Raw genomic sequence first — 15,140 nt, forward strand, 5'->3', positions numbered from 1 at the left:
TACCATGTTGCACCCATCATCATTGTGTTGCACCATGCTGCATCCATCATCACTGTGTTGCACCATGTTGCACCCATCATCACTGTGCTGCACCATGCTGCATCCATCATGTTGTCACCTATATGTTGCATACTGCAATACTGCACTACTGTCATGGAACAGCCTTAGTTGCTTGCTATGGCTTGCATCCTAGCAAAGTAGCTAGCTACCAAGTTCCTAAATGGCAGCAATACCCTCAGACTTCTAATATAAAGACAGTTGCCCCCAACATATAGAACAGTTGTAATTAACATTGTTGTTGCTAGGCTTCCTTTGCAATGTTAGTTGTATTTGTAACAGTGAATTAAGGCTTCTTCAGGCATGAGATTAGGGCCTCTTCTAGGCCTCCTTCCTGCGGCTTAGGGCAGCGTATGATTAGCATATAGAAGGCATGTCTTAGCTAAGTATATGCATCCTTCTTGATTGTCGAAACTGTCGGGAATAGTCGGCACTGCCCGGAATAGTCAGAACTGCCAGAGCTGTCGAGAATAGCCGGAATTGCTGGAACTGCCGGAACTACTGGAATTCTTAGGAATAGTCGGAATTGCTGGAACTGTCAGGAATAGCCGGAACTGCCGGGAAAAGCCGGAACATCGTGAATTGTTGGAACTGCCGGGAACATCCGGAATTGCCGGAACAGCCGAGAACATTCCGAACTGCCAGGAACTGCCAGAACAGCCAAAGCATCTGTCTCCAAAGGAGTGAAGCATGCAAGGGACAACTAATTAACATTAAGACAGTTGTATGATACTTAGCAGCAAATACAACAAGCAAGCAAGATGCAGCCAGCACATAGGTTAGTATCGCAACATGGTGCAACAATGGCACATAATGCAAAACAGTGATGGGTACAATCATGATTAATGAAGCATGATGAGATGCAGCGTAGTGATGATGGGTGCAGCATGATGATGAAATGCAGCACAACTATAGGTGAAGGAGTCACCTTGGAGAATCAGTTGAAGCAGCATGTCTTCAACTAATATCATGTATCATCTTCTTAGAGATGATCTATGCTCTTATCTAGATAAGTCAAAGAGTTGAATTTTGTTGTAAACATACTATCTCTCTCTCTCTCTGATGAACTATTGAAGAACATATAAAAAGAATTGATCAAGGGTTTCCCCACATTGGGGTTTGTCCCTGGCTAGCGCCACATCTTGTGTCCTCTTGTCTTGGCTTGTCTTCTGCGATTTATGTCTATTTTCTATCTGCTGTTTACTTTAATGCTGATGTGATTGCTAATCTGGAAAAGATATTGAGCTAACTGTGAAAATTGAAATAAATTGCTCTAAGCATAAAACATACCTAAAATTTAACATGGTAATGAAGCTGAGATGAAGACAATGCCCAAGCAAGAGTGAAAGAGCAATCACCGAAGACAGTGGGGAAAGGACAAAAGGATCAGTGGATTCCTCATCCCTCGTCAAATTCACCGAGGGTGAAGTTGAAGCAAAGAATATTATCAGAATAGCGCAGCAGAAGTTTCTGATGGCCTACCTAAATATCACTTCATTGGGAAGTCCAGATCTAAAGGTGGAAGGAAAGACAAATGCCTTGGTTGCAATAAGTTCGACCATTATGCGAAGGAGTGTCCAAATGGCAGAGACACATCTCTTGATGAAGATAACAATCATTCCAGGGACATCTTCAATGATCAAAGGAATGACAAGTAATGCAAGTCATCAAGGAAATGGCCGACTCTTCAAAAAAAGCAAGGAACCCCAGGAATGAAGAATCAAATGTTGTTTATGTTTATATAAAGAAGCGTTATCTTGTATTAGCCCTCTCCTTCAGATTCTTTGGGAATCTGGTTTATTGATTGTAGTGCTTCAAGGCACTTCATTGGATAGAAGGGTGCACTCTCTAATTTGGTAGAGATGGAAACAATCGTGGAATTATACTTGGAGTTGATGCCACCTATCCCGGAAAGGGTGTAGGGAATGTTACCCCTCAATTGAATGAGGGTAGCTCAATTCATTTATAGAATCTCTTTTATGTATCTGATCACAAGAAGAACCTGGTGTCCATTTCAGCAATGGAAGTCAAAGGTTATAGGGTGGCACTCATCGATGGAAAGGTACGTGTTTGAAAATAGAATTTTCAAAGATGTTTTTGAGTTCAGGGTTGTATCAAGTTGCAGGAAGTCCACTGGGGACCATGTCCATTGACACATAGAGGTCTGTGAGTCAGATGGTGACAGGGATGCCTGAATTCAAAAAGAGCATGAAAGTACATGTCTGAGATGTACCAAAGGAAAATCTTACAAGGGGACCATTCCCCTCATGTACCAGGTCCACAGGTTTGGAACAACCCGAGGGGTTTGAGATTGATGATCAGGAATCTCACATATGCAGGTGGAAGAAAGCCCTTTATGGCTTGAAGCAAAACTCCCTGAGCGTAGTATGAGAGGATTGATAGCTATCAGATGAAGCTGAGATTCACTAAGAGTGAAGCCAATCCAAACCATTGTTTGAAGGTTGTGGCTGATAGATCTCTCATACCAGCACCTTATGAGAACAACCTATTTCTGACAGGTGCAGACCCTCTCATTTGCAGAAGTAAGAGGAGTTGGATTCCAGATGTGGAATGATAAACTACAAGCCTGTGACTACCTCGAGGATCTTAACTTTCAGAAGTTATATGGTAGTGATGTCAGACCAGATTTGGGAAATGCCTCTGAGTTTCATAAACTCATTCGCATTGATGTTCTTGGTGAACTTCCATCCGGATATATGTTTTGTAGTTAGCATGGTGAGCTCATATTTGGTTGAGCGTCACTGGATTGGTGCCAAGAATCTTCTGAGATATCTTCGAGGCACAATCTCTCATGGATTGAGATACACTACCGAAAATATGAAACTGCATGATTATTCGAATGCTGACTGGGCAGGCAGCGTGGAGGATCACTAGAGCACTTCTCAATGCTGGTTCTCTTTGGATTCTACTTCGATATCATGGATGAGCAGTTAGCAGAAGTCGGTTGCTATAAGCACCGCTGAGACCGAATACATAGCTACGAGTATGATCTCGTGTGAAGCTGCATGGTTGCAGAAGCTCTTAAGTGCGCTGTTTGTACACATGATGAATACCACTGTGACAACCAAAGGGGGGATTCGATTATTGAGGAATCCCGTATTCGATTATTGCTCCCGCAGATAGACATCAGATACTACCTTATCTGGGATATGGTAAGTCGATGAGCGAGGAGGCTCCATCGCATTGAGACTGATGTACAGGTCGCAGACATTTTGTCAAAGCCCCGGGGAAAGGTCAAATCTGTGACTTTCCCGAATGACTTGGAGTCGTTGAGAGACCTTCTTATAAGGGTCCTGCATTTTGCATGCATTGAGCTCTGGGAGCTCTGGGGGGCTTGGGGTACTTACTGGAGCAACATACGACCACAGGTCGACTCACCCTCCCCTGGTGGTGCACTATGTACAGAATGATAGGTTCAACCTTCCCCTATGATACCCCGTGGCGACTGTGGAACAGGATGATTAGTTCTCCTGAGGGCCGAGATGATTAGTTCTCCCCATGGCAATTGTGAAACAGGATGATTAGTTCTCCTGTGGGTGGGGATGATTAGTTCTCCCGTGGCAACTGTGGAACAGGATGATTAGTTATCCCGTGGCAACTGTGGAACAGGATGATTAGTTCTCCTGTGGGCTGGGATGATTAGTTCTCCCATGGCAACTGTGAAACAGGATGATTAGTTCTCCTATGGGCCGGGATGATTAGTTCTCCCGTGGCAACTGTGAAACAAATGATTAGTTCTCCTGTGGGTCGGGATGATTAGTTCTCCCATGGCGACTTTGGGGCAGGATGATTCGTTCTCCTATGGACAGGATGATTAGTTCTCCTGTTGAGGCATCCTACCCATGCAGTCTGGGACTCATGGGAAGTACCTCTCATCTAATCAATGAGCAGGGAAATGGGGTTAGGGACCATAGTAGTACTATCGATGGACGCATCGATGTATCTACCGTACTCCCTATGCTAGGATGACCTCCATTGATCTGGGATTAGTATGAGTGGTTTGAGAAACTCTCTTGTAATATTGATCTGGGATCAATAAAACTGACTTCGGGCCAATAAGAATGATGTAACACACTCTCTTCAGATGAAACTAACTTCGGGTCAGTAGAGAATGGTATGAGACATTCTCGATCAATTCTTTTTCTTCATGGTTCAGCAGAGCAGAGCAGTGCAGAGCACTGATGGTAGAGATAGTACAGTTGGACATATGGATCAGCAGATGGAGTTCTCCCTAGTTGAGAGGAAGTGTTAAAATTAGCAACTAGGGCCAAACTCCATGTGGGTCATCTTAGTAATGGAAGCTGATATTTTTCTTGGATCCCTCTCATCGAGAGGTGTAGGATTGATCTAAAGATCATCCGATTCTAATAAGTATTCATGGAGATATGAATTTATTTGTGTTATGGGACAATTCGTCAAGGTCGGCCAACAACCAAATAAACCCCACTTGTTCTCAACGTTTTAGTATAAATAGAGGTGGCCTTCAAGTCATTTCAACACACTTGGGATCTCTTCCTCTCTACTTGTCTTTGGGTTTAAGTAGGAGGAGAGATCCTAAGGGATAACGCTGCCTAATCTAGAGGGCAAAAGCTGGAACAGTCGGAACTGCTGGGAATTGTCAGGAATAGCCGGAATTGCCGAAACTGCTGGGAATTGTTAGGAATAGCCGGAATTGCCGGAACTGCCAGGAATAGCTGGAACTGCTGGGAACAGCCAAAAATGTTGGGAATAGCCGGAACTGCAAGGAAAAGCCAGAACTGCCGAGAAAAGTCGAAACTGCCGGAACTGCCGAGAAAAGCCGAAACTACCGGAACTAACAAGAATAGCGGGAATAGCCGGAATTGCCGGGAATAGCTGGAACTGCCGGAACTGTCGGGAATTTCCCTAACTGCTGGGAATAGCCGAAATTGCCGAAACCGTCGGTACTGTTGAGAATAGCCAGAACTGCTGGGAAAAGCCGAAACTGTCGGGAACATCCGGAATTGCCGGAACGGCCGGGAACTGCCAGAACTGCCGAGAACTGCCGGAACAACCAGAGCATCTGTCTCCGAAGGAGAGCAGCACGCAAGGGACAATTAACTAACATTAGGACAGTTGTATGGTACTTAGCAGCAAATACAACAAGCAAGCTAGGGACAATAAGCAAGCAAGATGCAGCCAGCACATAGGTCAGTATCACAACATGGTGCAGCAATGGCACATAATGCAGAACAGTGATGGGTACAGTCATAATTAATGAAGCATGATGAGATGCATTATAGTGATGATGGGTGCAGCACGGTGAGGTGCAGCATGATGACGAAATGCAGCACAACAATAGGTGAAGGAGTCAACTTGGAGAATCAGTTGAAGCAGCATGTCTTCAACTGATATCATGTATCATCTTCTTAGAGATAATCTATACTCTTATCTAGATAAGTCAAAGAGTTGAATTCTGTTGTAAACGTACTATCTCTCTCTCTCTCTCTATTGAACTATTGAAGAACATATAAGAAGAATTGATCAAGGGTTTCCCCACATTGGGGTTTGTCCCTGGCTAGCACCACATCTTGTGTCCTCTTGTCTTGGCTTGTCTTTTGCGATTTATGTTTATGTTCTATTTGATGTTTACTTTAATGCTGATGTGATTGCTATTCTGGAAAAGATATTGAGCTAACTGTGAAAATTGAAATAAATTGCTCTAAGCATAGAACATACCTAAAATTTAACAATTTTCCATTTTTCATCATCTTTTGTTAACCATAGGGGGTTGTTCATTCTCTACATAGTGTGCTGGCTGCAAATTTCCTATTCAAACGTTGAAATCTGTTACTCATAGGATGTCCCCTCTACTTTTAAGTTCCTATGTTTTCCAAAAGGTACTAGTATGTTCCTCACTACTCATTCTTCTTGCTTGTAGAGATCCAACTTTTGAGGAACAAAATAGCAAGGTACCATGACGATATGTCACTGCCATTCTTCAGTTCCAACCATATGTAACAGTGCTAAGTGTTGAACTTCCTCACCAAAATGCAATGATTGAGGGTGTGATTATTTCCTTGATGCTTGGTTCCACACTAAAACACTTCTTGTAACAGGACAAATTTGAGATCCTACAGCCATCATATTCATGGGTTTCTGCAAGAACAAGCAAGTCATGTCCTTCCACTATAGACCCTAACTTGCGACTCTTCTCCATGTTGAAAAGTGTAAATAGGTTCAATCTTCATAATTATCATTGTACTTGTATCATTATGTACAGTATGTAAAAAACAAAAAGAAGAAAAAGAAATTTTTATTATTAGTTAAGCATGTTCTTCATGCTTCTAGGATTTATTGAGTCAGAGAGTCAAAGTCCTATTTGGACTTCTGTAAAAAAAGGAAAAAGAATTTTTCCAAAATGTAATTTGGGTCAATTCACCTCAAGAAGCCAAGTCAGCCCTCTTGGATGACAAGTCGACTCACTCAAAAGATGTGCCTTTTCGCATATGAGCACAACTATATATTGGAACACATCCTCCATCAAATGGCAAGCAATTCAGTGCTTTTTCTGTGATGAGTTCTAAGGTAGTGATATGTGAGGTTCTGAAACTATACTCTTGTGGTTACTTGTGAATTCCTAAGGCTATATATCTGAAAAGAAGTGTGAGTTTTCTGGGCTATATATATGTGTGAGCTTTCTATGGTAGAAGATCTAAAATATATGCAAATTTTCTATGACAGAAGGTCTATGTGAGTTCTTTGTAGATAATCTGAAATAAAAGCAAGTCATTCGTGGCATAAGAGCTGATATTGATGCGAGTTACTATGGTTGAGATTGGTGTTATTTCCTGTGACTAAAATTGTTGGGTTCTACTATGATGATACAGAATTTGGAGGGCTTCACTTGGCTTCTTGGAGGTTGGATTCTTGGGTCTTGGATTTCTCACTTTGATCTGGCCCTATAATAAGAGGAATTTTTCTGGGTTTTCCCACTTGTGGGGTTTTGGCCCTGGCTTGGAGAGGTTACATCTTGTGAAAATTCCAAACTGGAATCCTATTGCAGCAATTGGAAATTATTCTCCTAATTTTTAATTTTATTTAACAATTTATTTGCAATTTGCTAAAACAAATACTGAATAAATCTCACTGCAATCTACACAAATAAAACCGCAGAAGAATAAAATGTTGGAAGAAATGCTAGCACACACACATAAAAAATAACACAATTATTTCTGGACAAAATTCCTCGGAAAAACCCAACTTGGGAAAATTGATGCAGCAAATGAGGGTTTTAATATTAAGCAGCAGCGAAAAATCTGAGTACAATCTGGATGCCTGAAACTGGCAATCCACAGCAAGAAAATGTGGGCAAAACACTGAAGGGAATTTCTCTTCTCTCACAGGCAATCTCTGGCATGACTTGCCTTCAGCAAACTGGTCGTCCAAACCCCAGTGTGGGCCCTTCTGCATTGCCTCTGTGTTGTCTCCTACACGTGTGGCTTGAAACTGCCTCTGATGAAGTCGTTATGCCTCCAACTGCTGAGGAAATTGTCTCTTCGGCCTTCTGGAACCTTTGCCCAACCTCTGGAACTAAGAACGATTTTTCTCACCAACAAATCAATCTGCCTTGCTGAAGCTACTGCGTAGAGCCTCTGCATTGCCTCTCTAGGATAACTCTGCCTCTCCGGACCTGGAAATCTTTCCTCCGGGCTCACTATCTCTGCCCCTCTCACACTACTTCGATCTCTAGCTCTCTCTCTGGCCACTGACTGATGCTACTCAAGAAATCGATCTGCTCATATATCTAACCTCACAAGTGTATTCTCCATCACCACATCGACCTCCTATTATGATCCTTTGTTGGAGCACAAACGACCAAGATTAAAACTTAGTCAATGACTAGGATCATCTCTGGATCGATCCGTGTGAGTTTTTAGATGTTTCACGCCTTGACTTAATTAATACTGATTATTTAACCATATTCCCTAAGTTTAGACTTAGGAAATATTTAAAAATGGTTAATAATCTAATTAAGTCATTTCTAGGCGGAATTTCTAGAAACGATTTCTGGGTTTTGGAGATCTCATGTATTCTAGCCTCTCCACAAAATTTCAAGGCTAGAACACATCTGATGCTACAAAAACGAACACTCCCTCTTAGCGAGGAATGTGTTCTAGTGCTACCTCACACCTTGTAGCAGCAGTCCTGTCACGTTGCTGATGTCTGGCCATACTGCCCACCAACGACTACGCAACTTTGATATACGCTGCATTTGTGTTGCTGCTGACCCTGTTGTACTCCTGCCAACACTGCAACTCCCTCTCATATGTTGTTGCTGCAACTGCAACATCTACAAGTGAAAAGCACCCAAAATACTGAATCAATTGTGATCAATATAATGCATTTGTCACCTAAGTCTCTGGCTGTTGTCAGCATCTGCACTATCACTAAAGAATCTGCGTTGTTGCCAACTCTGCACTAAGCCACCTGCTTTGTTGTCAACACTGCACTGCGCTCCTTAGTATCTGACTGCTACTAGTTTACAACTGTCACTCTAGCATCTGACTGCATCAACTGTCACTGACCCATCCTACTACTGAATACTATGGGCCCCCTGTAGCAAGGTATTGATCCAAGAGGTGGACTCGTCAAGTATCCTATCATCCTACCCATTTGGCACACTAGAGTCTCATACTCCCCTCCACCTGGACCTGGTACCCCATTATCTCCTTTTGAGCTTAGTCACTAACTAGGACTCTTCTTTTCTTTGCAACTCGCACTAGACAACTTGCACTTCGCCCGGCAACAGGAAGTCGATTTGCTGCCCATCTGCATTTTGGCTAACTTGTGCGACCTCCTCCAGCAATCTCGTACGATCATCCCTGCAAAGTTGCAAAATCTGTGAGACTTAAAACTGGAGAAAATAAATCCGAAAATCTCCCTCTTTCTGTTGCTCGACTGCTTCCCTCTTTCCGCTACTCGACTGCTGAATCTGCTATCGCGCTCCCTTCTCGAGTGAGAAGATCTTCTCACAACTATGCCAATCTGCAACTGGAAAAATTAGATATCTAAAACTCGAGATCCCCTAAGAGAAAATTTCCCTCTGCTTCGTGTGCTTCTTCTCTCTTCCACCTGACGCTGGTTCTACTCTAGCGAACTGCTGCAAAACCCTTTGCGTCCAACTAGAGATATGCCCAACGAAATGACTGAGTTGCTCCCTCTACCTCTGGAATCACTTGATCTGGAAGGATCGAATTTTTCTGCCCCTCACAAAAATCAGACTTCCTCAAGAACTCGGCCTTCTGGCAAAAAAGATTGCGCTACCCCAGGGAATTTTGGCCTGCAACCCACACTGAGCAGCAAAATTCCTTCTTTTCACCTCTGAGCTCTCCGGCTGATCAATTGCACTCTGATACCATGTGAAAATTCCAAACTAGAATCCTATTGCAACAACTGGAAATTATTCTCCTAATTGCTAATTTTATTTAACAATGTATTTGTAGTTTGCTATGGCAAATACTAAATAAATCTCACTACAATCTACACAAATAAAACTGTGGATGAATAAAATGCTCGAAGAAATGCTAGCACACACACACATAAAAAATAACACAATTATTTTTGGACAAAAGTCCCCGGAAAAGCACAACTTGGGAAAACCAGTGCATCAGATGAGGGTTTTAATATTATGCAGCACTGAAAAATCTGAGTACAATCTGGATGCCTGAAACTAACAATCTACAGCAAGAAAATCTGGGCAAAATACTGAAGAGAATTTCCCTTCTCCCACAGGCAATATCTGGCATGAGTTGCCTTCAGTAAAGTGGTCGTCCAAACCGCAGCGTGAGCCCTTCTGCTACCTCTTTGGGATAACTCGACCCTCTTATTGTTGCCTCTCCGGATCTGGAGTTCTCTCCTCCGGACTCATTGTCTCTGCCCCTCTCACATTGCTTCAATCTCTAGCTCTCTCTCCGACAACTCACCGCTGCTACTCTGCAAATCGATCCACTCAGAAATCAAACCTCACAAGTGTATTCTCCATCAACACATCGACCTCCTCTTATAATCCTTTGTTGAAGCACCAGCTGCCAAGATTAAAACTTAATGGCTAGGATCATCTCTGGATTGATCCATGTGATTTTCTAGATGTTTCACGCCTTGACTTAATTAAAACTGATTAATTAACCATATTTCCTAAGTTTAGACTTAGGAAATATTTAAAAACTGGTTAATAATCTAATTAAGTCATTTCTAAGCGAATTTCCAGAAACGATTTATGGGTTTTGGAGATCTCATGTATTCTAGCCTCTCCACAAAATTTCAAGGCTAGAACACATCTGATGCTACAAAACTAACACATCTTTGTGTTCTTTTGTCTTTCTGTGATCTTCATGTTTCATGTATTTTGATAATTGCTTGATGAAGAAGAATATAAATTTAATGAAAATGCCAACAAACTCTCACAAGTAATTATCATGAAAGAGGAATCAACCCTAAAACATAAGCACATTAGTTTCTCAACACTCCATAGATAGCCTCGACACTTACATGCCACAAACATAAGCATTCTCTATTGTTTTTTCCTCCTGAGAATGAGTATTTAGCATAAACTGTGTATAGACTCCAATAATTATGTGTGTAGTGATGCTCTAATACCAATTTGGTCTAAATGGGAATGCATAGGTGGAATTAGCATAGCCACAACAACAATTGTGATGAGCTCAACTTGATAGTAATACATAGTCCTTAGTAATTTGAGACAAGATGAATTATGAAGCAAACTTAGAGAGAAATGAATTCATAGAGCAAACATACACTAGCATGAAAAGAATTGGGCAGCAAACTCAACTACTATCAGTAAAGTGAGGTATGACCAATATGAAGCTTTACAACAAATAACTATCAATTCATCCACTCGCCACAAAACAAAACAACCAACCCCTTTACATCTTAGGGTAGTGTATAAACTATCTACTAGGGAATATAAATCAATACCATTTTTCGTCTATGCATATCCTAAATAACAGGTGTATAAAAGTTGGGAAGAAAAAGAAACGCAGGGAAGCTGATATGTTGTCATCATTGGGCTTTGTGCATGAAAACCTTGGGTTGCCCAATGTCTATCCACGTCAGTGCACTCACAATGTTTTGTGCTCGAGTGCTTGTGACAAGAATTAGCATGCCAAAATAGTAAAGCGAAGAACTAGCACATTCAGATTGCACGACTGGGTCATACAGCTAGAAATGCACAACTAGAAATAGCAACATGTCTATGACACAACACCAATATGCCACTCTAATTCACACTGAAGTTGTCCACTGCGGTGTGCATACTGCATTGATGATTTTGCATTATTTTGCACCTCTAATGCAGCGACCAAATCTATGCATACATACTTCAACAATTTTTTGGGTGACTTCCCATCAGCATGACTAATCCAATAATTAACTTAGTCTATCAATGACTTTTTCCAAGATCTCTTTTACAACCTTTACCAATCCCAAAGTAAAGATGGGAAGAAATATTTATCACAAATCCCCCAATATCAAGAGGGATGTCATTTTGGGTGTTGATGATGTATTAACTAAAGAAACTGGATTTAGTCAAATCGTGGACACATGCATAAAATTTGAAATCCCAATTTCACTAGTAATTTCTTAAAGGAACTCCATGAGAAAATGGCAGCAAAACTAGCCATCATATCACCCACAAACAGATGGTCAAACAGAAGTAGTCAGCATATGTTAAAAGGATATTTCCAATAGTATATTACAAATAAACAAGGACAATGGTAAAAATGATTGCCCCTGGTAAAATAGTAGAATGGAAAACTTAAATTTCAGAATTCAAAGAACACAATACAAATAAATCCCCAAAAAGCTCTTAAATACCTAGAAGAAATTGCATGCAGCCCAGATAGAATGAAACAACAAACCAATAAAAGGAAAATTAGACATGAACTGAAACAGGGGGATTGGATACACTTAAGATTACAACGATATCTCTTAAAACTAGATTAAATAACGCCAAGATTTTATGAAATGTAAGAAAATACTTCAAAGATCAGAAGTAGCTTATGAAATGGACTTGCCAAGTAACTCTTAATTCATCATATTTTTCATCTATCATGTTTCCCCAAAGTAATAGGAAAAATGTATTCCCACTCAAACCAACTTCCAGAGATCAATGAAGAGGGACAAGCTTGAGTAGAACCTCAAAGTATCATAGATTCATGCATTAGGAATTTCAGATCGACGAATATTAAGGAATACCTTACAAATGAAAGATTTGCCAACTGAAGAAGTTGCTTGGGGAAATAAACAATTCTTACAACAATAACTTATTCTACCTAGGTTTTTAGCTCAAAACCTTTTAAAGATGGGACAAGATATTGTTATGTATTTTGCTTATAATTAACACAAACAATTATCCGAAGGAGTTAGCTTAATCAGTTGTCTGGGCATTCAACTAGTTCCATCCAGCAAATGCCTTGTTCGAATCTCCATGGATGAAGCACACTAGAGTCTTTGCCGATGGGTTTATTAGGGATGCCATCCACGAACAAGGGGAAGCATCCCTTGGGTTTCCCCAAGAGGTTTTCCTTGGGAAAAAAGAACAAAAATTTAGAAATAAACTTATTACTAATAATTATTATTGAATCTAACTCAAGGTAGTGGTTGAATGTGCGGCTGCACCCAAAGAGATGATATTAAACAATCTTGTGACTTGACATCAAAGCCCAACCCCATAAAGTCCTTCAGATTTTGTTCCATGGGTTAGCTCAAGCAGTGATAAGCCAGACGTGAGATCTCTTCCCCAAGTTGGAGAGGTCACGGACTCAATTTTCTTTATTCCCTTGGGGTTATGTGCTGGGAACTTAGGCACCAACATTTTTTCCCATTTACCATCTGTGGATCATAGGTAGTAGGTACTCAAAGGGTTTTCTGCGAGACATTATTTGGAAAGAATCTATTAAATAATGGTTAATAATAATTAATGATTGTTATAATATGGCCAACATAGAATAATTCACTAATATCAATAACTATACGTATACAATAAGGGAATAGTGGAGAATCACAAATAAACATGGATACCCATATCTGGGACAAACATTACAGGAGACTAACACTCTCGAAGAAGTTGAAACGTCAGTGCAAAGCTATCGAGCCTTAGTCAAAAAACAAATTCAACTAATCTGAACTAAATTTTGAGCAATCTTGAAGCAGTTCATATCTACTTCAGGGAGATTGTTGACCTGACTTCCAAGCAATTTTTAAGTAGCTCGTGATCTATTTTAAGAAAACTACTGAAATTCTCTTGGTAAAAATTTGCACCCTCAGATTACATCTGTGAGTGTGCTAAGTTTTATTCAAATAACAGTTTCAGACTTCAGTACTACTAAAATTACTTTTGTGCAATGTAACTGACGATCCACTTTAACGAGATTGCTTGAAACAAAAATAATGTCTAGTATATTCTAGCCAAGTTTATCCACAGGTGAGGACATGGGTTTAAAGCGGCCTTTTGGTGCTGAACTAAGATCAACCTTACACACACTAAAATCTACCTTAACACTTAACACAGCAGTCTGTGTTAACACCAGCAACCTGCAAAATAATTGGTGGAAATCACCTTCATAGTTTGCAAAAAATTGATCAACCTGACATACTATAGTCTATGATTATGAGATCTAATCGAACACCGGTGTAAGTAAATATGTATATGTATGTGTTTGCCTTTAATGCCCTTTGAGACCTACCTGGTCTATAAAATCTCTCTTAGAATCAAACTCAAAAAACAGATTTAAGCAGACTTTAATCAGAAAATAATCAGAGACTTGATCAATGATGTCGTGCTTTCACTATCTCGTTACTCATATATTTGTTCTTCAGAATTTCCTCAGAGATTTGATCATAGGCTCAGCAATAAAAATTTCCTAATTCTGGACCTAGTATTGGCAATGGCAAACGGAGGAACAAAAGCATATAGATTTATGTCATCATTTATTTAATGCAAATGGAGTTTTCCCACTCCTGAAGATGAACCTTTAGAGGGATCGAAAAGAGAAAATAAAACCGCAGTCTCCGCTTTAATATCCAATTCTCCACTGCATAATCATGTACAGTTATAACCAGACAAATTAAGTTCTCGGCATTAGTTAATCTAATCAAATAGATTTCATCGTCAGCCATATTCCAGTCCAAATTTTTCGAACAAAACCAAATAGGGAGGGACTTACGAGGGAATTGTTGAAGATCTGGTTTAAATTTACAAGACGCAGTGAATTCGTTAACTAAAATCATGGAATCTATTTTTGTTTTTTACCTCAACATTTAAAACCTGTGATCCCGCAATATAATTTTGAGAATTGACAATCATCATCGTCCGAGGGTTTCTTTCTCATTTACCTCCTGGAGTAAACCAGAGCTCCGCCGATCGCAGCCGCCACTGCCAAGCCAGCTATGGCTGTGATCACCACCGTGGTTCCGGTCACATTGTTCTTCCGGTTCATGCTGCTGAAACTGCCAAATGAAGAGGAAGATGTCTCCATCAACTTCTGAGCCAGGAACAAGCCCCGGGAAGCTATATTCTGTATAAATTCGGGTTCAACCATGACAATATGTATATTTGTAAATGAAGGGATTCGATCCTAGAGCCTTTAAATATCGGTAGTTGTGAGCGACTTCTTATTTAGCCCTTCAATGTTTTCTGGTGCTGTTTTTGCTTCCGCGATATTTGTATGGGTGCGAGTTTTCCGGAGACCCTCTTCATCGTATATGTTTCAGGTCGTATATACGGTATTAAGGGCATACTTTTTTGTATATAGATTATACATCTTAAATATATTTAAAGTAATAGTTTTTCCGATTTTATAATACAGTTTAATTAGTTTAAAAGTTTTATGTATTTTTTTAATTATATTTTTTCAATTTTATTTAATATTTAATTAAAAATCGTGATAGTGATAAATTTAGATTATTTTAATTAAAAATGGTTATAGTTATAAATTTAGATTATTTCGTTTTAATAAATTAAATGTTTTAAAAGAAATTATAATATTAATTTTCTTTATGCAATTTAAAAATATATTTAAATA

The 15,140-nt window shown here is 40.0% G+C and overlaps 1 protein-coding gene across 7 annotated transcripts in view; it reads right to left on the reverse strand.

Moving 5' to 3' along the window:
• The window catches only part of LOC149213642 (rab GTPase-activating protein 22-like), a 51,329-nt gene extending 36,557 nt beyond the window's left edge, over positions 1-14,772 (reverse strand). For 2 of the 7 annotated variants that reach the window (XM_089392072.1, XM_089392071.1), the window contains exon 1: positions 14,452-14,772. In XM_089392072.1, coding sequence (XP_089248198.1) covers positions 14,452-14,657 — 206 coding nt within the window. In that variant the 5' untranslated portion in view covers positions 14,658-14,772. Of the gene's footprint in view, positions 1-14,368 lie in introns of all 7 variants that reach the window. The other 5 variants (XM_089392074.1, XM_089392073.1, XM_089392076.1 and 2 more) reach the window with 4 other exon arrangements.
• Positions 14,773-15,140: the final 368 nt, after the last annotated feature.

This window comes from Pinus tabuliformis, chromosome 1_1 (assembly GCF_031772625.1).
Source record: "Pinus tabuliformis cultivar Carrire ecotype Pingquan chromosome 1_1, CPIR1, whole genome shotgun sequence".
Taxonomy (NCBI): Eukaryota; Viridiplantae; Streptophyta; class Pinopsida; order Pinales; family Pinaceae; genus Pinus; species Pinus tabuliformis.